The sequence below is a fragment of the Cnephaeus nilssonii genome (genome assembly GCF_951640355.1).
Source record: "Cnephaeus nilssonii genome assembly, chromosome: 1".
NCBI classification, from domain to species: Eukaryota; Metazoa; Chordata; class Mammalia; order Chiroptera; family Vespertilionidae; genus Cnephaeus; species Cnephaeus nilssonii.
In genome coordinates, this window is record NC_137072.1 from 92,585,948 (window position 1) to 92,613,304 (window position 27,357).

The following is a 27,357-nucleotide window of genomic DNA, read 5'->3' on the forward strand; positions in this document are numbered from 1 at the left end:
TCTAAGTGGTAATTCATCAAACCCTACTACTAACTCTGCCATGTTAGTGTTATCAGCATCCCCATTTTATAGAGTAAAAACTCAGAGTGGGTTAAGAAATTTGCCCAAGGTCAAAGCGTCAGTGCTTAAGTTAAAATTCAAACCCAGGCAGCCTGGCTCCAGAGGTCCTCTTCTTAACCACTGTGCTGTTCATTAAACAAAGGACCAGGGCAGAAACAGTACTGAAAGCAGAGCATCACGCAAAAATTAAGCCATTATCATTACTATGGGAAGAGAAGAAAGGGAAGTATTTTGGTTCCTAAATAAAAGGATCCTGTGAGCCCTGCTTAGAACGGGGTTTTGATTTGCACTGCTGGTTACAGAGAGCAACGTTCAGCCAGGATGAATGAAAGTAGAATGCTAACTAGTTACACGCTACAATGCTTGCACAGCACTTTACCATGGACAAGCCCTTCCACGCTCATTATCTCATCTCTGCTGATCCAACTGCAGTTCCAGTGTGGGAGCAGACCCCTGGCTTGAACCTCTCAAGGCCAAGAGTAACGTTCTTTGTATTTTATGTTTCTATCTCTCCCAATGCAGGCAGAATGCTTTGGAATAAAACCTATGCATGTATGCAAATGGCCGTGCCAATTTGTGATGCCAATTGAAGCAGAGAGAATCTGGTGCCTTTTGCATCATGTGAGCCCAGGCAGACTACAAATTCCCTGGGGTGTTTCTTTTTAGGCTAAACGCCCAGCGTGGCAGGGATCCCTCCAAGTGATCTCCGTTGAGATACGTGGACTTAAAAAAAGGGGGTGAAGAACGATTTCCGTATCATTGGCCGCTTACAGCCACTCCCTGCCCGCTTGAAAAACTGGTCACAATGACTGATTTTTCCACTAATTGCTTGAATTTGTAAATTCAGAGCTTCAAGGCAGATCAGAGAAAAGAAAAAAATATTAACACAAATTCTGGGCTGGCACTGTTGGCCATATGCATGTGAACGAAAGAAGCCACCTGCTAACCTGACAAGCTCAGGGGAGGCCTGTGTGGCAGTCTTGAAAACTCAGAGACCTAAAATAACCACAAAAGATGGTCTGAAAATTAAATATTTAACTACAAACAGGTTATAGTGGGCAGTCATTCCTAAGCTGCTATCTTCCCTAACAAAGATCAACTTAGATCTTCTTTACTGAGCCCATTTGCCTTTTTGCCTCTAAGATAACATATCTGTGAGATGTCTGGGTAACTTGTAACTTCCTTTTTACCCCGGACCCCTCAGGGCACAACAATGGCACCGGGACATTCCCTCATTGTTATCAAGTTAATTGTCAACTGTTAATTACGTTAAAGTATCCTGTATCCATCTCTGTAAGAGAAGCACATGTCCATCATTTCACTTTTTACCCTATCCCAGAGGTTTCCCCGCTTTACTTTACCCCACCTCCTTAATCCGTCACCAATGAATTTCATGTAGCCCACCTATGTCCCGCCTTTGATTTCAATGTATAAAAATAGATGTAACCCTGCATTCTCCGGAGCATTATCTCAATTCATTGAGGTTCTGCTTCCCGGCATATGTCGACAGTTTGGCTCAAATAAACTCACTAAAATTCTTTACAGGTTTCAATGGTGTTTTTTTTCGTTAACATGCATCAGGTAGACGTGTAGGACTGTGGTCATTACATCTTGTTACCAAGATGTTTAAATGTTTTTTTTTATGAGCTTTTCTTTTTCCCCTGAAGGACCTTGGGGCAGTCTATTGTGAGGTTTCGGCACAATCTACTTCATTTTTCCGTAATAACAGCTCTCTGGACAGCTAATACCTTGCAGACATACTAACTTTCATGACAACAAAATGCAAGATGGGAATTCCGATGCCCACTCTGCAGAGGAGAATGTTGAGATTTCTGTCTAGGCATCTGGACTTGGGTAGATTAAGTCAAGTTAAGGGGCAGACCCAGGCTGTCTGGCTGGATATTCACGGGGAGGTTTGGCACTTCGGCTTTTTTTTCTAAGCCATTCATAGATGAGTTGCTCTGGGAAGAAGGGGTTGCCCTGTGGGCACAGCTCACTGCTTCCCTTAGAAAGAACACCGGCCAGCGTGAAATGAAAAATGCCAAGCCCTGCCTCCAGCCGGGCAACCCTGTCCAGCTTCATCTAAAATGAGTAAGGCTATCTTTGTAGTGGGGATTATGGGCTCTAAGCAGGTGAGGGGGGAGAGAAAGTCCTTGTCTCCAAGTTTCTAAGGCTTATATATTTCAAAGTGAATGAGATAATGCTTTAAACTGAGCAAGAGCTGGCATTTTCTTTCACTCCCCTTTACTTGGCAACACACAAGCAACCAACTCAGATTGGCAGTCGGTTCGTTCTATTCAAAGAAACTGGGCTCTCCAGAAAAGCCTGTTAGGCCTCCTGGGAATGTCATGGGCAACACCAAAAACATCCCTGTTTCACCCAGTGCCCAAACAGGGCAGCGACATCCAGAGTCACAAAAGTTCATGCGAGTTCCGCGTCTGCCCGGTCCCTGATCCCCAGGGTCTGTTAGGCAAGTCAGGGCCCCCCGGGCATCTGGCACTCAGCTGCATCTGCTCTTCCTCTGCAAACTTCTAAATGGCTATTGTTCCTCAGAGGGTTTCCCCCCCTCTGTAATTAATTACTATGTGGTTGCGAAGATCCACAAACTAGCAGAAAATACCGAGTGCCGAAACATATGAAAACAATTAGAAAAGAAGCACAATCACGTGAAACCTGTAATTCAGCTCAAGAAAAGTTTACTTCTCCAATGGGAAACACCACGGCGGAGAACTCAAATCTCCGTAGTGTTTTAATTCAGGGGAAGCGAATCTTGGTTCTTATTTTATCCCCTTAAAAACAGAAATCTTGGCTTCTTCAGTGGAGTCTCATATTTAGAGGGTAATTAAGCTAACGGAATCATAAACTAAAAGAGAAGAAAAAGTGGCTTCTGTACTTTTTACTTCAATGGCGACATGAACGAAGATTGAACTCCACACATTTATTAAGAAGGCCCACCTTCTGTCCCTGGATGCTAAGATACCTAATATATTGTTTGAAAGAAAGCTTGGGACTCCTGGGCTTCTAAATTCATGTGAAAATGGAATACCAGGCGCCTTGACTCCTGTCTACATATTGTGTTAAAAAATAATACAAGGAGGTGTTTGAGAAAGAATGACATCAACAGGAAAAAGAGTCTGAAAGGTAAAGCCTTGTTTTTCGTCTGCACACCTCCTTCCCTCGCTCATGCCTCTAAACTCGCTCACCCACCTCTGCAAACACAGACTTTCCCAGCTGAGAGAAAAGCAGGATCTTTTTTTTTTTTATTGAGGTATTATATGTGTACATATCTTACCATTACCCCCCCCACACCCACACATGCCCTCACCCCCCAGAGTTTTGCGTCCATTGTTTATGCTTATATGCATGCATACAAGTCCTTCGTTTGATTTCTTATCTACCCCCCCTCTCCCTAACTTTCCCGAAAAGCAGGATCTTGAATGTGGGTAAACTTAGAATGACTTTCAGTTCTGTTGTGGGCTTCCAAAGGCAAGTGACAGCGTCACAGACGTGTCAGGCTAGTGACAGGGTACATATGAAACCTTTACGAGAGAGCTAGCAGCTGGAAGTCTGTCTGAGCAGTGAATTCTGGGTTTTTGGAGCAGCTATGTCACACTACTATTGGGGACATTCTCCTGGAATATACATCATTTTCATAGACCCAATTTTAAATGTTAAAGCTTAAAAATCTAGGGTGTGATGACATTAACTGACCTGCAAATGCCTATTTAATAGAGCTAAGTTGGACAAAGCATGTAAACAGTAATCCAGATATCAGGAAATGTGGACAGGTGTAAAAATTACCACATAAATATAATTTTCATCATGCAGAATTATGTTTGTAAATTAACCATGATTTTAGGTTTGTATACAGATGCATGTTGTCATAAAATATTTCAATGTTTTATTAGAACATAAAGCTCCCAGTTACTGAAGTGGCCCAGCACACTCAGGGAATTTCCAGCCTTTGCACAGAATCTCCTTTCCCTGCATCACCGTGATTCCTGGGCATGCTGAGTTAGCTTACTGTAGCTCCCCACCTATCCCCCTTTGCTCTTTTGAATACTCTAAACATGATACAAAGAATTCTCAAAAAAATTAAAAATAGAACTGCCATATGACCCAGCAATCCCAATTCTGGGTATTTATCCAAAATAATTAAATCAGGATCCCGAAGAGATGTCTGCACTCCCAAGTTCATTGCAGCATTGTGCACAATAGCCAAGATGTAGAAACAGCCTAAGTGTCCACGAGGACAGATGAATGAATAAAGAAAATGTGGCCTATGCATACAGTGGAATATTACTTAGCCTTTAAAAAGAAGAAAATTCTGCAGTATGTGACAACATGGATGAACCTCAAGGACATTATGCTAAATGAATAAGCTAGTCACAGAAGAAAAATATTTGCGTGATTCCATTTATGAGAAGTACCAAGGGTTAAATACATAGAATCAAAGAGGGGAAGGATGGTGGCCAGGGGCTGGGGGGAGGGGGAAATAGGTAGTTGCTAATCATTGAGCATAACATTTTGGTTAAGCAGGAAGAATAAATTCTAGAGATCTGGTGTACAGCATCTTACCTAATAATAGACAAACATGTAAATTGACCCTACCTCCACTATGCCCACAGCCAATCAGGAGTGAGTATGCAAATTAACCTGCCAAAGATGGCGGGTTAATTTGCATATGCAGGTGTGGAGCAGCTGGGAAGGGCAGGACGCCTGCTATGAGGGGGTCGCGGGGTGGCGGAGGGAGCTACAGGAGCAGTGCTCTGGCCGGGAGCGAGGACTTGCAGGCTCCCAGGCAGCCCAGGAGCGAGAACTTGCAGGTACCTGGGCGGCCAGGATTGAAGCCAGGGGAGGGAAGGCCTATTCTTGCATGAATATCGTGCAACGGGCCTCTAGTTGTATCTATAAGTAACAATACTACATTGTACACTTAAAAGTTTTTTCAGAGGGGAGATCTCATGCTAAGTGTTCTTATCACAATAAAGTAAAAAATTTTTAAAAAGGAAAAAAAGGGCAAAGGATATGAAATAATTTATTGGAAGAAGAAATCTCAGTGGCCAGTACACATAATATGATCGTCAACCATATTAGTAATCATGGAACAATCAATTTTTAAAGATGAGTTGTTTTTTTTAACCAAGATAGTGGCAATTTTTTTAAAATGAGAAAAAAATGAAGATGATGGTGTCTTTGGCTACATTTTAGCTTAAAGACTTCATAGATGTTATAAAAAAGGAAGCTATGTGTCAAGGACATTAATATTAAAATTTTAAAAAAATCCCTCCTCTCACCTGTATCATATATATTTACTCTCAATGGGCCCTAGATTTGAAGACAGAAAACAGGAACAATCTAAAAAATGGTGCTTGGGGAAGGGATACTATTCATTTTTCTATTCTCAGCAACTAACCTTCTTTCTCATACAAGTAGATGCTAAAATTATGTTGAAAAAAGTATGTGTCTGACAAGTTCTCTGAGCCAACATTTGTTTTTAAGATTTTACATCATTACTCTTTATTATTCAGAAACCCAGAGAGCTGCTTTTCACACGAGCATAATTCTGTGTTAGAGTTTTCTAGAAGCACATACATGTTTAGGATAGACACACTTTGTGTGGAATGCCAGACAGGGAAGAAAGATATCCTTGATTTTTTTATCAATACAAAGTTACTCTGGAATAAAATCCATAAACATCAATGCTGGACCTTTCAATTAAGACTTAGACCACAGCAATGACCACATACGGAATTGTACAGAGAAATGAAAACTGTTCCATTAAATGTGTGGGTGGCAGATGTGGTACTGTGGTCAGAGCCTCTGAATCTGGCCACCAGGTCAGTAGTAACCAGCTGGGAAGTCATTTACTATCACGGATCCTCAGTTTACTCTTCCTGAAAATGGGCATGTTACCTACCTCTTAGGATTAAATGGACTGTATTTTCAATTGTCAAACTGTTATAAATTTCAATTTGTCAAATAAATTTGGGTCTCACTATTATTTGTTAGGATATTTGTGGTTATTATATGAGAAAAATTCACCAGCTTCTCAAAACACTGCATAAAGCTGTGGAACTCCAGTTTTGTGTGCCTTTGACTGTGAAATCTCCATCTCACATGTAATATGAAGCCATAAGGACTGTATTCGGGTGCCTTTGTTACAATTAAGAGAAGTAATTACTCCATTCTTTGTTTCTGAATCAACATGCTTTAGAAAAGGTGTCAAAAAACAAAAACAAAAAACCAACCCAGTCTTTCTTACTGCTCCCTTGGGACAAAGGAAGTGGATTTTTGTAAGCCAGCCACCCTTTCTAAAGAGAGTGTTCCCATTTCAAAGGAGCTATTTTCTAGTGATGTGTGAAGTAAGATAAGAGCCATTTAGGAGTAGTGTGAAAATTAACAGGCCACAAACCATTGAAAAATACAATGTTATTGCCAGGTAAGCCCCGCAGCCCACACATGACTGACTACAGTAGGACCAGGTCTCATCAAGCAGCAAGAAGCTCACTCTTCACCTCCACTTCAAAGAGCCAGCTACTGTAAGCAGAGACATGCCCGAGGGCAGGGACTATTAGCTATTTCCAGTTGCTCCTAGTAGGGCACAGTGATACCACTGAAAAGCGGAAGTGGGGAAACAGGATGGAAACTGCAACACACCAGACAGATTCCAACCCCCCACACACACCCCCGCCATCCCTACCCTGGCATGCACCAAACCAGCCAGGCCAGCCAGGCCAGCCCACGGCCTGCAGAGCTGACCTGGCAAAGCGCTGTGCTGCTGGCAAGACCTTGATCCCGGCTTGCTCTAGCCTCCTGCGCTTTTGGATTTCAGCAGCATCTTTTTCTTCAGACTCGGGAGCTGGTGCCACCTCAGCCCCCTCTGGAGGACGCTGCTCCTTATGACGGCCAGTGGGTGATTCTAACCCACCATCTGAAGGCTTCCCATCCGGGTCCATTTGGCCAGCTGGGTCCTCTTCCCCAGGAGACCCCACTTCACTTCCCTCTTCCTCTATTGTTTCGGGGTAGCTAGTGAGTTGGACAATATGGTTTACCAAACTAACAGACTGGCCTGGGGAGCAGACCACATGTTGTCACCTAGTCATTCTCATACTACTTCCTGCTTTTAAAAAAAGGTCATCGCATGCAATACAATCCTGGCAATGTGACAAAAATTACATGTAGTCATTAATTAACGCAATGCACTATAATCTCAATATTGATTAAGAGCTATTTCACAATTGATCTTGAGTGGCAAAAACCCTTGCTGCTGGAATGGAAAAATTTATGCTTTGTTCAATAATTAAAACTTTTAATAAAATGCTGATTCAGTGGAAAATCATAGATAATAAAGGTAGACTATCAGAAATAACCATGCAATGATCAGGGTGGTTTTGCTGAAAGTATTGGAATGGACTGTAAGTTTCTTTTGTTGGACTATAAGGTTCTTTAAGGCAGGGACTCTAATTTACTATTGGGTCCCCAGTGCCTAAAAGGCAGTACCTTGTATGTAGTAGATGCTCAATAAATACTTGCCAAATAAATGAAAGAATGAAAACATAATCAGAGGTTAGGAAAAACACTGTTTCTTTAAAGAGTTGAGCAGTTCAATTTATCTTCCATTGAATAGGAGTTTCTATGTGTGATTCTGAAGCATGTTCCATGCATCCCTTACTACTTGAGCTTTATCTAGATAAGCATGCATCTCAATAAAAAATTCTTTTTGCATAAGGATAAGTCTCTCTGCACCTAATCTAACAGGAGCGGGAGTCAGGCGATCTCCACAGAAGGACATGGATGACAGATCTGTTCTCAAAGTTCTGTCTACAGGACCAGTTTTTAAAAATCTGCTGTCAAACAAGTATTTGTTGAACACCTACTATGTGCCAGGCACTGTTCTAGGTACCCTCATGAAGCTTATATTCTACTAGTGACCCGGTGCACAAAATTTGTGCATGGAGGGGGGGGGGTTCCTTCAGCCCAGCCTGCACCCTCTCCAATTGGGGACCCCTTGGGGGATGTCCGACTGCCTGTTTAGGCCTGGTCCCGGGCCTAAACAGGCAGTCGGACATCCCTCTCGCAATCTGGAACCGCTGGCTCCTAACCGCTCACCTGCTTGCCTGCCTGATCGCCCCTAACTGCCCTCCCCTGCTGGCCTGATCTCGCCCCCAACTGCTCTCCCCTGCCAGCCTGATCTTGCCCCCAACTGCCACTACCTGCCTGATCACCCCTAACTGCCCTCCCCAGCCGGCCTGATCTCACCCCCAACTGCCCTCCCCTGCTGGCCTGATCTTGCCCCCAACATCCCTCCCTTGCTGGCCTGGTTGCCCCCAACTACCCTCCCATGAGGGCCTGGTTGTCCCCAACTGCCCTCCCCTGCAGGCCTGATCTCCCCGTAACTGCCCTCCCCTGCTGGCCAATTTGGTTCTAATTGGTCGGTTTCTATGCCAGTCAGCATCTCCGGGCCTATCTCTGGGCCTGATCAGAGAGGCAGGGCTGATCAGCAGCCCCTACGGAGGCCCGGAGAGAAACAAAGGCATGGCTGCTGGCGAAAGCCTGGAGAGAAAGAGAGAGGCAACAGCTAATCAACAGCTGCCACAGAGGCTGCAGATAAGACCCTGCCTCTCTCTGCAGGCCTCTCTCCGGGCCTGTTCTGCAGCCCCCTCGGCAGTGAGTGCTGGGTCTCTGCACCCGCACCGGCAGCAGCCACGGCAACCCAGCACTGACTGCAGGACTGACTTCCGGTGTTCGGTCGAGCCTTTGGTCGGTCGTTCCAGACCCTGGGTTGTTATATATTAGGATTATCACAGTCTCTCTCCAAATGGAGGTGTCCTGCCCACCTCCATTTGTAATTTCATCCACGTTCTGAAACAGTTATTTGAGCTTATTGGTGTCCGGGGGCTGTGGATCCCGCACCACTCGTGTTCAAGCCGGGCCTTACCTGAAGGGCCTCTCCCCACCCAGCGGGGAGGTGGCGGTGCTCCAGCTCTTCCGATACTCCTCTCGCTCTGCTTTCTTCCTTCTCAGAGGAGCGGGGACATAGGCCGTCTGGTTGCTTTTGTTCGGGAGGTACTGGTTAAAAGGCACTGCTGATTTCGGCTCACCGTGAGAAGTCCGCCTGGCAGACATGTCATCCTTCTTCACATCCGGCAGCTTCCGATGCGGCAGGTCAGATTCGGAGTCACTTCCTCTCCCTGGGAAGAGAGGATGGGTGCTGAGGCGTGTGCTGGGCTAGCAGGGACGTTCCCGACGGCAAGCATGTAGTATTAGGGATGTGGTTACATCTGCGGGTTCTGGGGATTCCTTCCTTCAGTTATTCACTTAACAAATCGAAAGCATCAGTCTAAATGAGTCTACCATGGGAAAACCTCTCAACTTTAATCAGGGGGAAAAAAAAACCTTCAAATTAAAAAAAAAAAAAATCAAGGTAAAGAAACAGATGCATAGATACAGAGAACAGACTGACAGCTGTTGGAGGGGCGGGGGGTTGAGGAGATAGTAAAAAAGGTGAAGGGATTAAGCAAAAACAAACAAACAAAAACCCCCCCAAAACTCATAGAAACAGACAACAGTATAGTGAGTACCAGGGGAAAGGGGGGCAGGGGTAGGTAGGAGATGGTAAAGGGAGAATAAACAGTGTTGGAAGGAGATGACTTTGGGTGGTAAACATACAATGCAATATACAGATGATGTATTACAGAAGTATATACTTGAAACCTACATAATTTTATTAACCAATGCCTTCCCAATAAATTCAATAAAAATTAAAAAAATAGAGTTAAGACTAACTGTATCTGAGAATTACAATTAGCAACCCATTTGCAATAGCACTCTATGTCTGTTCAGATTCTGCATCTCTCAAAAAAACCCAAAACTAAATTAAGCAATGGAATGTTTCCTGAGCACCTGTTGTCCCACGTCTTACACTGCACTAGATATTCTGACAAATAAGAATTATAAAGAGCCAAAACCGGTTTGGCTCAGTGGATAGAGCGTCAGCCTGGGGACTGAAGGGTCCCAGGTTCGATTCCGGTCAAGGGCATGTACCTTGGTTGCGGGCACATCCCCAGTGGGGGGTGGGCAGGAGGCAGCTGATCGATGTTTCTAACTCTCTATCTCTCTCCCTTCCTCTCTGTAAAAAATCAATAAAATATATATTTTTTTTAAAAAGAAAGAAATATAAAGCATTCTGTCTTCGAGGTACTTTTAACCACGCCACTTAACACCGGGAGAATATGTTATAATTCAGGAGCACAGACATGTAGGAACAATCGGAATTCAGAAAAGTGGCCGATTTGGATTATAACCAAGTGTTTGCCTTCCAGGAAGTGGTTGGAGTTATAATAAATGCATATTCCTCTATATCGAAGCCCTTCCTGGTACCCATTGCTGGAGGGAATCTTTTTTTTTTCCTGTGGACATTTTGGCCTGATGATCTATTCTTTTCTTTTGCACATTTTACTTCCCATCTTGCATTTTTTTGTGAACAGAGCTTTATATCATCCACAGTACTTATTACAGTGTCTTTGCACACAGCGGGCATCCTCAAATACTCTGATAAATGAATAAATTGGTTTGGTTTAAAGAGTGTTTTAGACAACGCAAAGGAATTTAATGTTGCCTACATCAGTCCTTCATAGCCCCAATAATTAGTTATATTGTGTCCTTGTTTCCTGCGTCTCATATCACTGGATTTCTAAGATCCACAGAGTGACGCTGTTATTTAAACAAACACTACTATCTATATAGATAAAAGCCTAAGTGACCATTACGACTGAATGACCAGAATGACCGGTCGACCAGTCGCTATGATACGCACTGACCACCAGCGGGCAGATGCTCAACACGGGAGCTGCCTCCTGGTGGTCAGTGTGCTCCCACAGTCAACCTCCCATGGCTGGCCAACCCATCGTGGTCCCTCCCCCCGGCCTGCCAGCCCCACTCGCCTCCATCGGAACCTCCCTCAGCCCTGATCACCGGCCAGGCTGAAGGACCCCACCTGTGAACGAATTCGTGCACCAAGCCCTAGTGTATAGATAACCACATTTTAATGCTGGTTGAAAACTTAATCAATGAGAGCATTATGAGGCTATTCAATCCCAAATATAAGATTACCGGTTTACACTTGTGGCAAGAGCCTTAAACTCAGAGGCAAGAGAGGAGGCAACCTCGCAGAGTGGGGAGTGGAGAGGGTGGCAAGTCAGTTCCTCTTCACAGTGAGCTCTGCCCTCAGTGGCTCTGAGGCTCTGCATCTGTTACTTCACCCCTATAAGCCTCAGTTTCCCAATGTGTAAAGTGAAGATAATAATAACACCTGCTTCATAGGGCTGTCGGGAGGATCACATACACATAGAATTACTGGCAGAGTGCTTGGCCCACAGCAAGGGCTTAGTAAGTGCTGACTACTCTTTATGTCCTGACAGTTCTGGGTCTGTCAGTAATGGGCCGTGGGCTCCTAGGCTTGTCTCTAACACACTTGACTTTTTCTATAAAACAGGAATGAAATGATTTGCCCTGGAGATGAAATGATTTAATGGCTTTTAAAAGACTATAAAAGTTAAAAGCACTGACCATAAACAAGTGTTCATTGTTGCAGATAAAATATTCAGTGTATGAATGATTCATGCCACTTGCTCTCCGTCTTCCTTCAGAAGGCTTTGACTGTTTCATTACTTGTTGGCTTTTAATTTGTAACTTAGCTCCCTTCCCACCCTAAGTCTTTTATCGAGTACTGCATATCTGTCTCAGTGCCATAATAAAATGGTTAGAGCCCCGTGAATTGCTTTATAAACAAACACTTTGCCAAGCTCTGAGATTTGTTTCCCCATTGACAAACGTGGAAACTGAGGCTCAGAGGAGCCAAGAGAGCCCCCTCTCTCTGGCTGGTTAGTAATAGACAGGGACTCCAATTTCTGTTTTCAAGACACCAGCCCAAAGTTTCTTCTTTAGGACATAATTCTCTTGGGAAATGTCCTCTGCTTAAAGCACCTGACTGGGGGAGCACTGCATTTTTGTTGAATAAATGAAAAAAAGACAATGATTTTTCTATCATAATGGATTAGAATTGTCTCAATTCTAAAATTCTATAATCTATGAATCTTATGTGTATATAATATCTAATTTATATATTATCTATAATATATTGAATAAATGTGTCAAAATAGGTTGTTTATGTGAATCGACAGATCATTGACATTAACAGATCACCCTTTTTATTTACTAAAAAAAATTAAAAATTTTTTTTGCCCTAGCAGGTTTGGTTCAGTGGATAGAGTTTGGCCCATGGACTGAAGGGTCCCAGGTTCAATTCTGGTCAAGGGCACATACCTTGGTTGCAGGCTCCAACCCTGGTCCTGGTCGGGGTGCATACGGGAGGCAACCAATCGATGTGTCTCTCTCACATTGCTGATGTTTCTCTCTGTGTCTCCCCCTCCCTTCCACTCTCTAAGGAGGAATGCCAGTGAAGGTGAGGGAGGAATGGGCACCTAACTAGCAAGACAGAGTGACTGAACGGACTCTGGGGACCCACAGCATCCCTACCAGATACCTCTTGAGTCCAACCATAGACTCATGGCACCTCTAATGAGCGTTGCCCTTGACTCTCCCTACTGAATGGGTCAGTGGGCCTCAACAGTAATAAAACAAAAGCTCGCCATATTGGCCCAATATGGAATTGGAGAATTTTATAGTTAGGTTTCCCCTAATGGATTATGAGTCCTCGGAAATAAATCTTCAAGACTTAAAAATTTTTTTCTAAATCTGAAAGCGTTTATTAGGACAAGCAATCTTCTTGATCAGCATCATTTAAAAAAATACCATAAACTCCAAGGAAATATAACATCTACTTGGACAAAATTATACTCATCTTTTAAGGCACATCAAAATGGGTGCTTTGCTTTAAAAACCTCATTAGGTCTTGATTAGTTTACAAGAACATAAGCCCGAAGGTATCAGGCTGATTAATGAAATGTGTGTGTAAAATGCTCTTTCATGGATGGTGTTTTGTGAAGCTCAATTTCATGTTAGTCTTTAGATGGGAAAAAAAATTATAAAAGGACTCTAGCTTATCAATCTTAATTGTTGCTAACTAAATTGTGCCTCTGCACAACTACAATATGAACAACCATCATCTCAAATCCCTTCAAGATGTAGTTCGTTATAAACTCTGATCTCCTGGAAGCTGGTGATGGAATAAAGGATCTGCATTACCAGATATAAAGAACCAAGATGAAGAAAATAATAATTTGTTAACACAATCACAATAATACGGATAAAATAGTTTGGTTAAGATAGGTTTTGTAAAAGTCCATCTACCTTCTACTTACATGAAAGCTCACTTGGACCATGCATTTGGGACTGAAACTTCTAAACCTGGGGGCGATACTTTAAGAGGCCATATGCAATTTTAGAAATGTTTTCAGGCACCTCACAACGCACTGTGCGATTCTGTAGGACCCTCACACTATGTGGCCCTGAGGCTAATCCATTTGCTGGGAAGTTTAAGGACTAAACAAAAGTTCAGACATTATAGAATTCAAAAAATCTATTAGGCAAACAAAGAAGTGTGGGTAAATTAAGCTTAAGAGTATGTGATTTGGATTCACAGTTCATGAAGCATACGTTACACTACTTACTGACAGTAATTTTTGTCACTCACCCATGTTAGGAGGTTTATTTAACCTCTGGAAGGTACATCTGCAAATATGGATAAGAAGGAGTACCTCAGCCCCGTAGTAGGACTAAGTGAGACACTTTGTGAGTATCTCATAATCTGTGCTGAGGACTAAATGAGACACTAATCATAAGGTTATTGACTCAACGTGGACACATTAAATGCCCACCTATTTTAGTAACAGAATTTTATAGCTGAATCTTTTAACTATAAAAGACAATTTTCATCTTGGAGAGTAGGCTTAAGTCTCTAGAAATATTAGCATCAAGAGATATTTTAAAAAATACAAACAAAAAATTCCCACCAGCTGTCTGCAAGTCTATACATGCATAACTAAGCCCCTGTCCCTTCCAAAAAGCACAAAGGTGCAAAACACGAAGGTAAACAGCTTCTGGAAAGTATGCATTGAATTGATAGCAGGTTGCATGACCATACATTTTTGTAAAGAAAAATGATCATTCCTTACAGGTGATATAACATCCACAGGATTCAAATCAAACCCAGCCTCAGAAAAAGGCAGTCTGGGTTGTGCCCTATACTCTAAGGGCCACCTGCATCGCTCTCGTCAACGGTTGGGTATCATACCCCTCAAACAGGTCGCCCAAACCGTGCCAATTAAAGTTTCACAACCCCGGGCTTCAGAACTTTGTTCAGTGTGTGCAGTGCGCTTCCAGTTTGCTGGAAGTCGGTCCATTTTCACTTGCGCCGTGTGGTACTACTCACTCAAACATTTCCCTTCCTCATGCCCGGAGGAAATAAACCCTTGGCACCCTTTCTGAGCTAACGGTCTGCACAGCGTCTCCATTCACGGAGACCCAGGGAGGGATGATGTCACACATTTTCCAACAGGAGATACGCTCACTGACGCAATGTTCAAACGAACTGCTGGCAAAGCCCACCAAGACTCTAAGGCAAAAAAACAACATTCGCAGACTTTCCCTTCACCAGGTTAGAGTTACAGGTTCCTCCTCCCCAGCGCCAGTCCCTCTGTGGGCCACCGGGCAGCCCTTGTTGGCGTTTCATCCTAAGATGTGCCGTTGGCGAAGGCTCCCACCTACCATCGCTGCTTCCCCTGAGGACTACATCTGGCGAAGGTGTCTGCCGGGAGCGGGAGCCAAAGGAGTCCAGGCTGTCGAAGGAATCATCGCGGCCGTGGCGAGGGGGAGACAGGGAGTCGCTGCGCTCGGAATCCCAGCAGTCGATGTAACCACTGTCTCGGATACTCCGCTTAGGACTCTCGATGTCATCAGTCTCCTGCCCCAAAAATAAAACATAAAAAAAAAGACAAGACATTACAGCAACAGACGTCGAGCCTTCCATCGCAGGAAAACCAGTCTCCAGCAGCCTCCAAAAGTTCCTGCATCCAGCATCCGTAAGAACAGGTTGTGACACCTGGTGATCGAATGGATGATCATCTACAAGCCAACATTTCATTCTTCCACCCTTCCCGGCTGCGACTTCCCCAACCAGAAAATCACACACCTGAAGAAAGAAAAATCCCCAGGAACTCCTACTCCACAATGTTTAAAAAAAACAAAAACAAAAAAAAATCAAAGGAAAGGGAAATAAAACATCATCACGTGTGAATTCACAAGAATACAATGACAGACGGAAACAAAAAAAAAAGGAAAGAAAACTAAAACCTGAACCTTGACCCGCCTTTCGGAATCCATAACCGCATGTCTGTTCTGGGCCGGAGCCCCGAGGTTAGCGGTGCAATTGCTGCTGTTTATGCGATCTGGCAAATGCACGCAGCATTTGTTGTTGCAACAGGATCAGATCCGTAAAATCCTGGAGCAGCGGGCTTCCCTCTCCTGCTACCTTGAAGGGAAATTCCTGCTCTGAAAGGGAGCTGTCTTTCTGAGGCAGAAAGTTAAAAAAAAAAAAAAGCAATGAAAATATGCAAAATGCTTTTCCTGATGCCTCAGAAGAATCCAGGCATGCTCTCGCTCTCGGCCAGCTCCTGGCGCTGGGGTAGCTGAGAGCACTTGTGGCTGACCCACATGTTCAGAGCAGGGAGAACAATGGCTGTCTTTGACAGCCTGTGATTATAAATTCTTTTCAGCGCAAGCAGCACATACTAAAACACTGAAACTCCAGCAGGAGAAAGGTCAGTCAAAGCCATCCTCACCCGCCTCCTATAATAAAAGCCTTGTTCCCGCCTGTGTCTTAGCATTAATTACAGTAGTCCAGGCTGACGAAAACAAAAATAACTCTGGTCACTCAAAGATAAACCCCAATTTAATTCCCTCCCCGATGGCCGCTTAAAATCGGGGCTGTGGACGACATTGTTCTCATCTGCAGAGTGGAATGTCACACTGTGAATTTCCTGGGATGCTCAGGAAAGCCCCCTCCACATTCCTAAAGGAAAGAAAAAAAATATTCTCCATATCTGAGATTTTGGAAACTGCCTATACTGGCTCATATGCCCACTGGAGTCAATGCCTTTGTAGGAAGTGCCTTTGCCGGCTGCTTCTGTCAATTATATCCAGACCCTCTGACACAATCCCCAGTGGGAGGCACTCAGAGGGGGTGGAGTGGCTGTAATTCACAGGGCACACACAGATTCTGCGCAGGAGAAGGCAACCGGAGAGAGGAGAAGGGCAGGGCTGAGAGGAGCTCCCTGCAGCCTCCACACTGAGGATCTGATCAGTGCCTCTGAAGAATAGGCTAAGCTCACAAACGCTCCAGGGGAAGGCAGACATTCCAGCTATGGAACTGAAGGTAGTTCACTTGTAGGCCAAAAGTTAACCAGGACCTGAATAAAAGCCAGGTCCGGCAAAGGAAGAACTCATGACCAACTTTTTCAGTATAGATCTAATTTGGATATGGTTTTGTATTTAATTTCTTAAGAAAGGCAAATAATTATCTTGTTTTATTTATCCACTGAGAAGACAAATGCTTAAGGATAAAGATTGTTTTTATTGAATATTTACTATAGGTTTGGGACTATGCTTGATGTTTTTTTTTGTTTTTTTTTTAAATATATTTTATTGATTTTTTACAGAGAGGAAGGGAGAGGGATAGAGAGCTAGAAACATCGATGAGAGAGAAACATCGACCAGCTGCCTCCTGCACACCCCCTACGGGGGATGTGCCCGCAACTAATGTACATGCCCTTGACCGGAATCAAACCTGGGACCTTTCAGTCCGCAGACCGACGCTCTATCCACCGAGCCAAACCGGTTTTGGCTGATGTTTTTTTTTTAATATATATTTTATTGATTTTTTACAGAGAGGAAGGGAGAGAGATAGAGAGTTAGAAACATCGATGAGAGAGAAACATCGACCAGCTGCCTCCTGCACACCCCCTACGGGGGATGTGCCCGCAACCAATGTACATGCCCTTGACCGGAATCAAACCTGGGACCTTTCAGTCCGCAGACCGACGCTCTATCCACTGAGCCAAACCGGTTTCGGCTGATGTTTTTTATATGTTATATTATTTAATCCTCCCATCCTCCCACCCCAGTGATGTGGTTAGTTAGCATTGTCTCCATTTTACAGAAGAGAAAAATAAGAATCAGAGAGAATAAGTTACTAGGCACTGCCTCCTTACTCTGTGGATGATGCTACCCTGGATAAAGTCCCTTTGTTAAGTGCTGTTTATGCCCAGGTCCCCAACTATAAATATTGCAAAAGAGAGGCAGTTTGGGGCAGTTTAGAGTAGGTTATCAGCATGTCTTGGAAGCCTGACTGACTGGGTTTATGTCCTGGCTCCACCCCTTGTCAGATGTATGACCTTAGCCAAGTTATTCTACCATGCCTACTCTCAGTTTTCTCATCTGTAAAATGGAACTAACCTATCTCACAGGATAGCTGGGATGGTTAAATGTTACTATATGCAAAGCATTCAGAAAAATGCCTGACCTATGCTAAGTGCTCAAAAGTGTTAGCTAAGGTTATAATTACTAATATGTATTCATCTGTACATGTAAGTAGCAATATATAAATCACATAAAACTTATAAATGTAGTTATATACACACTGAAACTCTCCTATCTCCTTCTTCATTTATATCCCGTATTTAGATGCTTTGGTCCAATCTCCCAATAGGGAGGGCAGACACTTAGGGAGCTGAGCCACTCGTTACATCTAGAAATGACAAAATTTTATAAACTTCTTGGGGCAGCATCACAAAACTGGATTTTCAAGAAAATAGTACCAAAAAGTCTCTCCAAAAGGCCCAAATGTTTCCCCCACCCCCACTCTACAAAACACAGGAGAAGAGAAGCGAAGAAAAAGTCAGCATGGTTCTTAGAACCTCAGCTGCTTTCTCACAGCTAGTTGTGGGAAAGAAAAACAGGAAGGCTGTCCTGTTCATGACTGTGTAGAGAGCCAAGAGTAAAACCTTGGATCAAGTGAGAGCTGGAAGCTGGATGGCATGGCCAGTTTGAAAAGTGAAAACCATCCTTGGCCACGCTGGTCCCGTGGAACATTGAGGTGAAGCAAGAAGCTGGTTCTTCAGCCAGACATATAGTGGTAGATATCAGCTAGATCAGTGGTCGGCAAACTCATTAGTCAACAGAGCTAAATATCAACAGTACAACGACTGAAATTTCTTTTGAGAGCCGAATTTTTTAAACTTAAACTTCTTCTAACGCCACTTCTTCAAAATAGACTCGCCCAGGCCGTGGTATTTTGTGGAAGAGCCACACTCAAGGGGCCAAAGAGCTGCATGTGGCTCACGAGCTGCAGTTTGCCGACCACTGAGCTAGATGGACAATTGTATTGGATTCCATCGTCACCTAGAGTTAAGCTTTGGGGAGGGAGTAGAAGATATAAACCAAACACAAAGGCTAGCATAGTTTAAATTCACCTTTCTTGGGGTCTAGTTATGCCCTCTATGTCTTTCATGTAGGAGCCCAGCAGCATCCTGTCTTCTACAGAGAGCACTCCAGGGAAGGGAGATAAGACTCCAATCTGTCCATTGTGCTAATTGCTAGTAGTTCCAGTAAAAGTGTGTTAATGAATGGGGTGAGAACAACCAGTTTCCATGACATTTTTGAATTATTTCACTCATCTGTCCTCTTCTTATTCCTTTTTGTCAGAGATAATGAGAACCAGCGAGTGTTTGGTAGATGACTGACTTATGGTATCTGAGAAACTCCAGATGCCTATGTTTTACCACCCAACATTTTCTGTTTCCTTTGTGATTTATAAGGTGGCTAAATCCTATTCTGGAGGTTTTCAGGTTCTAATTTTTCAGCCTGATGACCCATCTCCACCCATCACAGTCTGGTTGGGGAGGCTATTCATTCCACGGATATTTGCTGAGTATCTTCTGTGTCCAGACACTCTCCTAGTGCTGGGGACACAACATTCTGAAAACCTGATAAATACCCCATCTTCATGGGCCTTATGTTCTAGTTTGAAAGATAAAATATAAACAAACAAAAAAAGAATACAAAGTTGGGGGTTGTCATTGAAAAATAAGGCAAGTTAAGGTAAGAGAAGTTGATGGTGGTGGTTTGTTGAGCGGAGGTCTGGGCTTCTCTATTGTGACCCCCATTATCCCCTTGTTCTGGTTAATACCCCTTGAAAAAGTAGTGGCTTAGGCCAGTCATGGTGTCCCTTGCCTCTGGTCACATGGTTAGTTCAGAAAAAAGACCCACATTAGGTCAGAGTACACCCTTGGGAATTTTATAGCTGGGACTAGGGGGAAGAATTCCCTGCCTTTCTGGACAAGGAGCTAGAAGAACAGCTTGAATCAGCAGGTGAGGAGCCATGGGTTGAAAATGATGGAGCAAAAAGATGGAAGGAACCTGGGTCCCTGAAGATCACCAGCCCATACCAGCCCTGGACTGCTCATATCCAGACCTCATTTATGTGACTTCAAAATAAAATTCTATTCTACTAAAGCTACTGTTAGACTTTACTGCATTTCCCAGTCGAAACCAATCCCAATTGAGAAAATGAAATAATATATATTCCAGATAAACTAATATTTCCAGGTATTGGGTAGACCTGTGGAGTTCAGGTCGGTTACTCTCTATGTAGAAATCTGGGACTACCACAGCTGGCCATTTTAGTTATGTCATGTTTTGTCCAGTGATACTAACTACTCTCCCATATCCTGTGACATTATCTATATTCATTAAAAAAGGCAACAACTGTTCACAATAACAGGCCATTTCAAGGCAAGTGAAATAACCAATTATCTCAATAGAAAACCAAGCTAAGCTGAAGAAACCAATAACTGCTCAGATTGTAGAGGAGCTGGACTAGGGGTAAGACATGGCAATAACAAGAAGAAACCAGATTCCAGGAGAATCTTCTAAGATCAATGGCAACTGAGGCAGAGTTTTTAAATATGTGGTTTAAAAGAGATGACTCATATCATTATTCCATTCCAAATTTAATCTATCTTTATAAAAGCCTAAGCGACCATCACAACTGAACGGACGACCAAACAGGCTGTGTGAGGCGACCAGGCCAGCAGGGAGGTTAGTGAGGGGTGACCAAACAACCGAGCAGTAGGCTGCATGGGGTGACCAGGCTGGCAGGGGGGTTAGTGAGGGGCGACCAAACGACCAAACAGCAGGCTTCATGGGGAGACCAGGCCGGCAGGGGCGGGCAGTGTGGGGCAATCAGGCTGGCAGGCAGAGGCAGTTAGGGGTCATCATACTGGCAGGGGGGCAGTTAGGGGTTACCAGGCTGGCAGGGGGGGGGGTGGGCAGTGAGGGGCGATCAGGCCGGCAGGCAGAGGCAGTTAGGGGGTGATCAGGCTGGCAGTGGGGGCAGTTAGGGGCAATCAGGCAGGCAGGCAGGTGAGCAGTTAGGAGCCAGTGGTCCAGCATTGTAAGAGGGATGTCCGACTGCCGGACATACCCTGAGGGGTCCTGGATTGGAGAGGGTGCAGGCTGGGCTGAGGGGACCTCCCCCCGCCCCCCGTGCATGAATTTCGTGCACCAGGCCTCTAGCATATATATAAAGAATTTAGATTTCACAACTCCTGACTGGGTCTGTACTGGATTTGCACTTTCTCTAACTAGAGAGTTAGATAAAAAAAATTAAAGGACAAATAAGAGCTAAGAAACACTAAGAAACAATGTATTGTGCTTAATGAAGTGGGTGTGTTTGTCTTATTTTTTAAAATTAATTTAGCTTTAAAATGTTGTTTATATGTATTACAACCAATATGAAGTATTGTCCATTTATAAATATGTGAGCCAGACTGGATCCAGGCAAATGAAAAGAACTGTGAGGGCGATTAGCTTTAATTCAAGGAAAGAAGACTACATTATTAGAAAGTTTAGGCAATTTCTTGCTTTCAGTATTAAAAGAAAAATTTTAAAGCACACACTGTCCCTTAGTGAGGTCTCATTAGTGCAGTTAGTTTGCATGTTGGAGAAAAAAGAAGAGCAAAGCCTCAGTTGACTTGTGCCACAATGTGGGCCTTATCCAGAACCCGTGAATGCTACTGATGACAAATGAGCCTCACCTATTCACTGAGGCTGGCTGGGTGGGGCTTCTCCCAGGTAATACTATATCCTAGCACTTTGAGTGAGTTCATCTATACTGCTGAACCTTAAAAAGGAACCCACAGGCAGGCACACATAAAACGTACCACAGTCTCCTTGACAAATTCTTACCGTAGGTGTTTCCCATAATCAAATAAAGCTTTAAATGTTGTCAAAAATGTTTTCCAAATGTCCAGCTCATTCAACTACAATGGCCATGAAAGGCACATCTTAGAAGAGAATGTGTCTAGTTATCCAGAGCCTGTACAGGGTGAATGCCCAGGGAAGAACTTGGCTGATGTTAACCCCACCCACACCAAGGGCCTGACGGGTAAGCAAAATGACCTTTAGGACAAAAGTGCAGAACAAGTCTTCATTTTTGTATAATGCTGTATTTATTTAATTCAGGCATTATTCCCCCAAGAAAACAAGCACTGAGCTCTTTGGCACACAAAGCCATATATTGACAGATTGAATCTGCTCTTTTGAAAATTAAAGTTGGATGAGCTCAGATCTCCCATTCTCCAAGTGGTATAAAAAGTTCAGGTGAGCGTGGAATGCACGAGGGAAAGATGTCGTTGGTTAGGACATCATCGGTATGATAAGTGGCCGTTTCCATGAGTGCATGACATTGTTGGCCTGTTCCATTCCACTGCCCAGAACTGTAAGGATCTTAAAAACAGGCAAATGGGTTGCTTTCCCACCTCGTCTGAACCTCATGGGATAAAGAAGAAAAGCCGTTACCTTTCGCATCTGAGCCAGCAAGCCTTCGAACTCCTTCAAGTTCAGCGTCGTCCCACTGTAGGATGCACAGCTATTTGCTGCCTTTCCCAGCCAGTAAATGGTAACTAACACCTGCGAAGCAAAACCATGCACAAGAGTGGGAGAGTTTTCTCTCAAGAATTACTTTTAAACCAAGGAGTCAATAAAGCTCCACTAACAGGAAATCCACTGATTTATGAAAACTCCATCCATGAGGTAACCATTAAATGTAAATCATTTCAATAAGAACCTCATACTGTATCGGTCAACACAAACATGATTCAGTAGTTAAAATGAGACTCCAGTTTTAGGAAGAGTTCATCTATAAGACAGCAAGAAGGAAAAAATAAATAAATCCTCTAAAATTATTTTTGTATAATGAAATATTTAAATATTCAAAATTAGCAAGCAAAATTTTTCAGAAACTCTTGGTGTTTTTACCTAGACAAGTAATGACTAGGTTGTCAGTTCCTTGTGAGAGAGGTGCTTTCAAAGGCCTACACCTTCTAATTGTGGGCACAGAGGTTCTGCTACGATCAATGGCAAAAATCCCAAAGAAGTGATAAAGGTTAATTAATGGTTTCCAGCACAAGATCAACACAACATGTCTAACTAAAGTCAGAAGAAAACAATGTAAGAATACTATGTGCAGATATCTACTCTTGGGTTACAGGTGGACTCCCATTAATCTGAAAAGAGAAATCTTTAGCCTGGACAAGGTTATTGCCAATTAAACTATCTTAATGGTCATAGAGATTCAACATGTTTTTAAGAATGTTTAAGAATGTCTGTGAGTATTCAATGGTCTGAAGCTACAGCCCTAAGTTAACTTTGTTCTGTTTTTCCAAAGAAACTATCCATAAAAGTAAATGCTCTTTACACCAACGGTCCCATAAAATCCAGCAGGGGTTGGCTGAAGATGAATCCTTAACACTGAATTATTGGGATCTGAAGCTTATGGAAAAGCTAAGACTATTATTTCATTTTCCCATTCGAATTTATTGCTTCATCCAGGCTGGGAAGTACTTATTGTCCCTCTCTACTTGCTAGGCCAGAAAATGCTTTGGATAATGTTATGGGTACATGGGTCCAGATGTCAACAAGCCACAAATACAGTAATGTACCATCAATACAAAGCTATGATTTGGTTTTCTACCTCTGTGGAAAAATTTTACTTCAGGAATCCTTCAAAACTTCCAGAAAGTCTTCTTTTTCTTTTTTAAATTACAAATGAATTTCCAGAGAACAGACAATTCCAAATGTCAGGACATTAACTAGGAGCATAAGCTAATGTGTGCTACGAGTATGAGGCTATCCTGAAAGGTGTAATAGGAGAATAGAAAACAGAACTGTTTGCGTTTGAGATGATAGGTTCTCTGATTTGTTTAAAATTGTGTGATGGAAAGTGGCATATAGCACTAGTTTTATAGAAGAACAAAAAGAAGATAAGACTGTCAATCAAATATCATAGCACCCTAGAAACTAAAAAAAGAGGGGGTCATAGCTTAGTTTTCTAATTTATATGCAGAAGGTCATTTCTTACATTCCTCAATTTAACCTTAAATTAAGGGGAGGGGCTGGAGGGGTTAAGCAAAAAGAGGGGAAAAAAGAGAAAGAACTCATGGACATGACAACTGTGTGGTGATTGCAGGGGTTAGGGAAGTAGGTGGAGGTGGATGAGCATATAAGGAAAATAAATGGTGGTGGGAAGAAATAAAATAAAATAAAATAAAGAAAAATAAAACAAAAAATAAAAGAGCAGTAATATGCTTGCCTTTTGAAAATAAGATCTAACTCCAAAAACTTGATTTTGGGAAATACTAATAAAACTTCAAAAGATCAGTAGGAGAAAAAAAGTACAGGCCCATGTCGGTCAACACTATTCACATTGTGCTGATCTCTCCCTGAAACAATTTGCCCAACTGCTTAATTTAATTGACGAAGTAGTACATACTAACGTCACTGCTGAGACATCGTCTTGTGTTTAAGAAACTGAATCACAACCAGAGCACAGGCTTTCATTTGTTCATTCCTGGATTGAGCACTTCTTTAATTAAAAAGACTCCCCCCAAACTACCATTTTTATTTCTATTATAGTCATTAATAGTTCTATCAGAGACACATATACTCGTTTTCTAGTACTCTTTCTGGAACAGCATAGGAGAGACACTGGATGTATGAACTAAATTTTACACTTGAATCATCAAAGTTCAGAAAGAGTAAGGTGGGAAAGTGAAGTTAAAACACTTACATTTTTCAGCTTCCTACTATAATCAAGGCTCCTAATTAAGGAAAAGGAAAAGAAAATATGATCAGAACAGTATTTTCTTCACTGTGATTTTTCCTTACACACATACTTCTAAGATGTACCGTACTTGAATTAACTAATAAAATAAAACCAGGAAAATACAGTATTTTTAAGGCTTATAATTATTATTTCAGGTACTAAGTAGAATTATTTAGAAAATGCAAGGTGGCCTTGAAGTTTCATAGTGCACCATGAAAACATTAAGACTATTTAACATTTGGAAAATAGAGAATTCCACTTAAACCCAAGACTGTTTATATTTGTACTAGAAGCCCGATGCATGTAATTCATGCAAGAGTAGGCCTTCCTTCCCCCAGCTGCCAGCACCGGCTTCCCTCTGGCACCCAGGACCCGGGCTTCCCTCGCAGCCCCGGCTTCGTTGGAAGGACAGAAGGACGTCCAGAAGGACGTCCAGTCTAATTAGCATATTACACTTTTATTATTATAGATTCTCCAAGTTTAACTGTTAAAGTAAAATTTTGCCTTGATTATAAACCACTATCAAATGGATATCTGACTGCACTTTCAAATTTTTTTCATACAAGTACTTTTAACAAAGGTCTAAAACCTTAATTAATAGACCTGAAAAGATATGTACAAGAGGCAATAATATCCAAATATTTGTCCTTTTCTCTTATGGAAATAAATTAGTGTTGGGAATTAGCCACCAGCAAGAAAGTATGTATGTTATGTTTAACTATACACACGTGCATTCTTAAATATACATAAATATTTATTCTCAAACTATAAACAAATAAGCTAGCTGGTGGAACTTTCTAAACATTCATACAGTGAAATATAAAAATTTCTCTAAAATTATTCCAAAGTTTCTTTAACATGTCAACAAATAAATGCCAGGAAAAACAAATATTGTTTTTCCCCACAAGTGGGGGGACAGGAGGGAGAATGTAATACTATTGTATAAGCCAGTCAAGAACTCCTTTAAGTTTTTACACTCCAACCACTTCATTGCTGCATATTCTGATCCAAAGTACATGTCAATGATTAGGTGCACAATTTTAAGTCCATTGAAGTTTGAGGAACTAGAAACGAAGTAGTACGTACTAAGATAAACCCATCAATAGGGACCTGGATTAAAAGAAGCATTGGTCCAATTTGGATTCGATTAAGAGAATGTTTTCCTGTTCCCTCCTTTTAACAGAAAAAATGTTATGTCAGATACTTGCTAGGATTTTTAAAAAGTTTAACAAAAGAAACAGATGAAAACCAAAAAAAAAATCTATAAAGGATTTGAAATTTGTATGAAAAACAAGTTAAGAACAGGGAACACACAACTTTTTCTGCATAGACAATGAAAGTTCATTAATTAAAACTGTGACCCAGTTCTAAAAAAAACATGCTTGGCACATAGTAGGAGCTCACAGAATATCTGTTGAACGACTTCCACACGGCAAACAGTAATGTGAAAATGCTTCCAAATTCTGCAGGTAAATACTCAGGAGCAATGGAAAGCCTTTCCTCATTTCCATCCAGTCGCTCCGATTCCCTGGAATGATTCTTGCTGCCTGCCCTTTGGACTGTGCTTTCATTCCCCATCTAGGTTGTCTGGCATCCATTATAGGTAGATTACACATTCAGTAATCATTTGCAGGTTTTTCCTTTTTAGTCTACTCAAGTTACTTCTCAAAAAAAAAAAAAAAAAAAAAAAACCTAAAAAAATTACCTACCATGAAAACTCAAGAGTGTTTTTTAAAAAACAATTTCAGAAAAGCCTCAAAATTCCCTCTGTGGGATCTACCCCTATAACTTATCGCTTATGGCATTAATTGGTGTCAGTGGGGTGGTTCTCCATCGCTGCGAATGTTCAGCTCAACTCTCAGAGGAAAAAGTAGAGAAATACAGCAGTTCTACTGGAATCTCCGAGAGCTATAAAGCCTGGGTCTGGTGCAAATGTCTCACGCACAGTGCCAAATTAACCAGCGCCATGTATGCAAAAGTCATAAGCAGAAAGCCCCGCTCCGCACTAAAACTAGAAATGGTTTTCTAAGTACTGTCAATGAATTTATGGCATAATCTTCATATTAAATTATTTCTGTTCTAAATATTCATTCAGTGAAATAAAACATTTTCCCTGTAAGTATTCCAAGTTTAGGATCCTACCGGGCTTGCGGACTGCCCCTCCCACCACACTCAGCCTTGCTCAGTACCCTTTTACCACACTGGCTACTTTTCTTTTTTGTTAATCTTCACTTGAGGATATTTTTCCCGTTGATGTTTAGAGAGAGTGGAAGGGAGGGGGAGAGACAGAGAGAGAGAAACATCGACGTGAGAGAGGCACATTGGTTGGTTGCCTCCCACATGCGCCCTGTCCAGGGCCAGGGATCAAGCTTGATCCCCCAGATCAAGCTTGCAACCGAGGAATGTGCCCTTGACCAGAATCAAACTCGCGGGCTGCCACTCTATCCACTGAGCCAAAATGACTAGGGCTGGCTACTTCTCTTTTTAAGCATCAAGTTGATTTCCTCTTCCCTAGCCTTTCCTCTACATTCCATGCCTAACAGATCTTTACATGGCTGGTTCTTGCTTCCCATTCATGTCTCAGCCCACAGCTGAAATGCTCTCTTCAGAGAGGCTATTCTTGACCACATCTGGACTTATTACTATCTTTCTTCTTCTTCCCTCCCCTCCCCGTAGTTTTATTGCACTACAATTGACATATAACACTGTATATGTTCAAGGTTGACAACATAGTGATTTGATATATCCATTTGTGTAATAGTCACTATCCTTTACATTATCTATTTTTTTCTCCTCAGCACTTCCTGCTTCCTGTAATTATCTTTTTTATTTACTTAGTTATTTCTCCTGTGTTGATACTGGGAGTAAATTCCATGTGAACAGGAGGCGTTCACCATTCCGGTTCTCTGGTGACTGGAAAGTATCTGACACAGAGTAGCTGCTCAGTAAAGACTGGTTAGATGAATGAATGAAAACCGATAGTGTCATAGGAGAGGATGATGGAAAAGTATTGCCTAAAGAGAATATGAATGCTCAAGTGAAAGAAAAATTAAAAAGGGGAGAAAATAAGTAGAGGAAATGTAAAAGGGAAGATAGACTGAAAGACAAGATAA

General features: G+C 42.4%; 1 protein-coding gene across 8 annotated transcripts in view; it reads right to left on the reverse strand.

The window, feature by feature from the left end:
* LIMCH1 (LIM and calponin homology domains 1) overlaps positions 1-27,357 on the reverse strand; it is a 321,534-nt gene that overhangs the window by 68,340 nt on the left and 225,837 nt on the right. For 7 of the 8 annotated variants that reach the window (XM_079777575.1, XM_079777579.1, XM_079777580.1 and 4 more), the window contains exons 5-8: positions 24,209-24,239; positions 21,940-22,050; positions 14,791-14,986; positions 9,002-9,254 (exon numbers count right to left, since the gene is read on the reverse strand). In XM_079777575.1, coding sequence (XP_079633701.1) covers positions 9,002-9,254; positions 14,791-14,986; positions 21,940-22,050; positions 24,209-24,239 — 591 coding nt within the window. Of the gene's footprint in view, positions 1-6,822; positions 7,090-9,001; positions 9,255-14,790; positions 14,987-21,939; positions 22,051-24,208; positions 24,240-27,357 lie in introns of all 8 variants that reach the window. The other variant, XM_079777576.1, reaches the window with a different exon arrangement.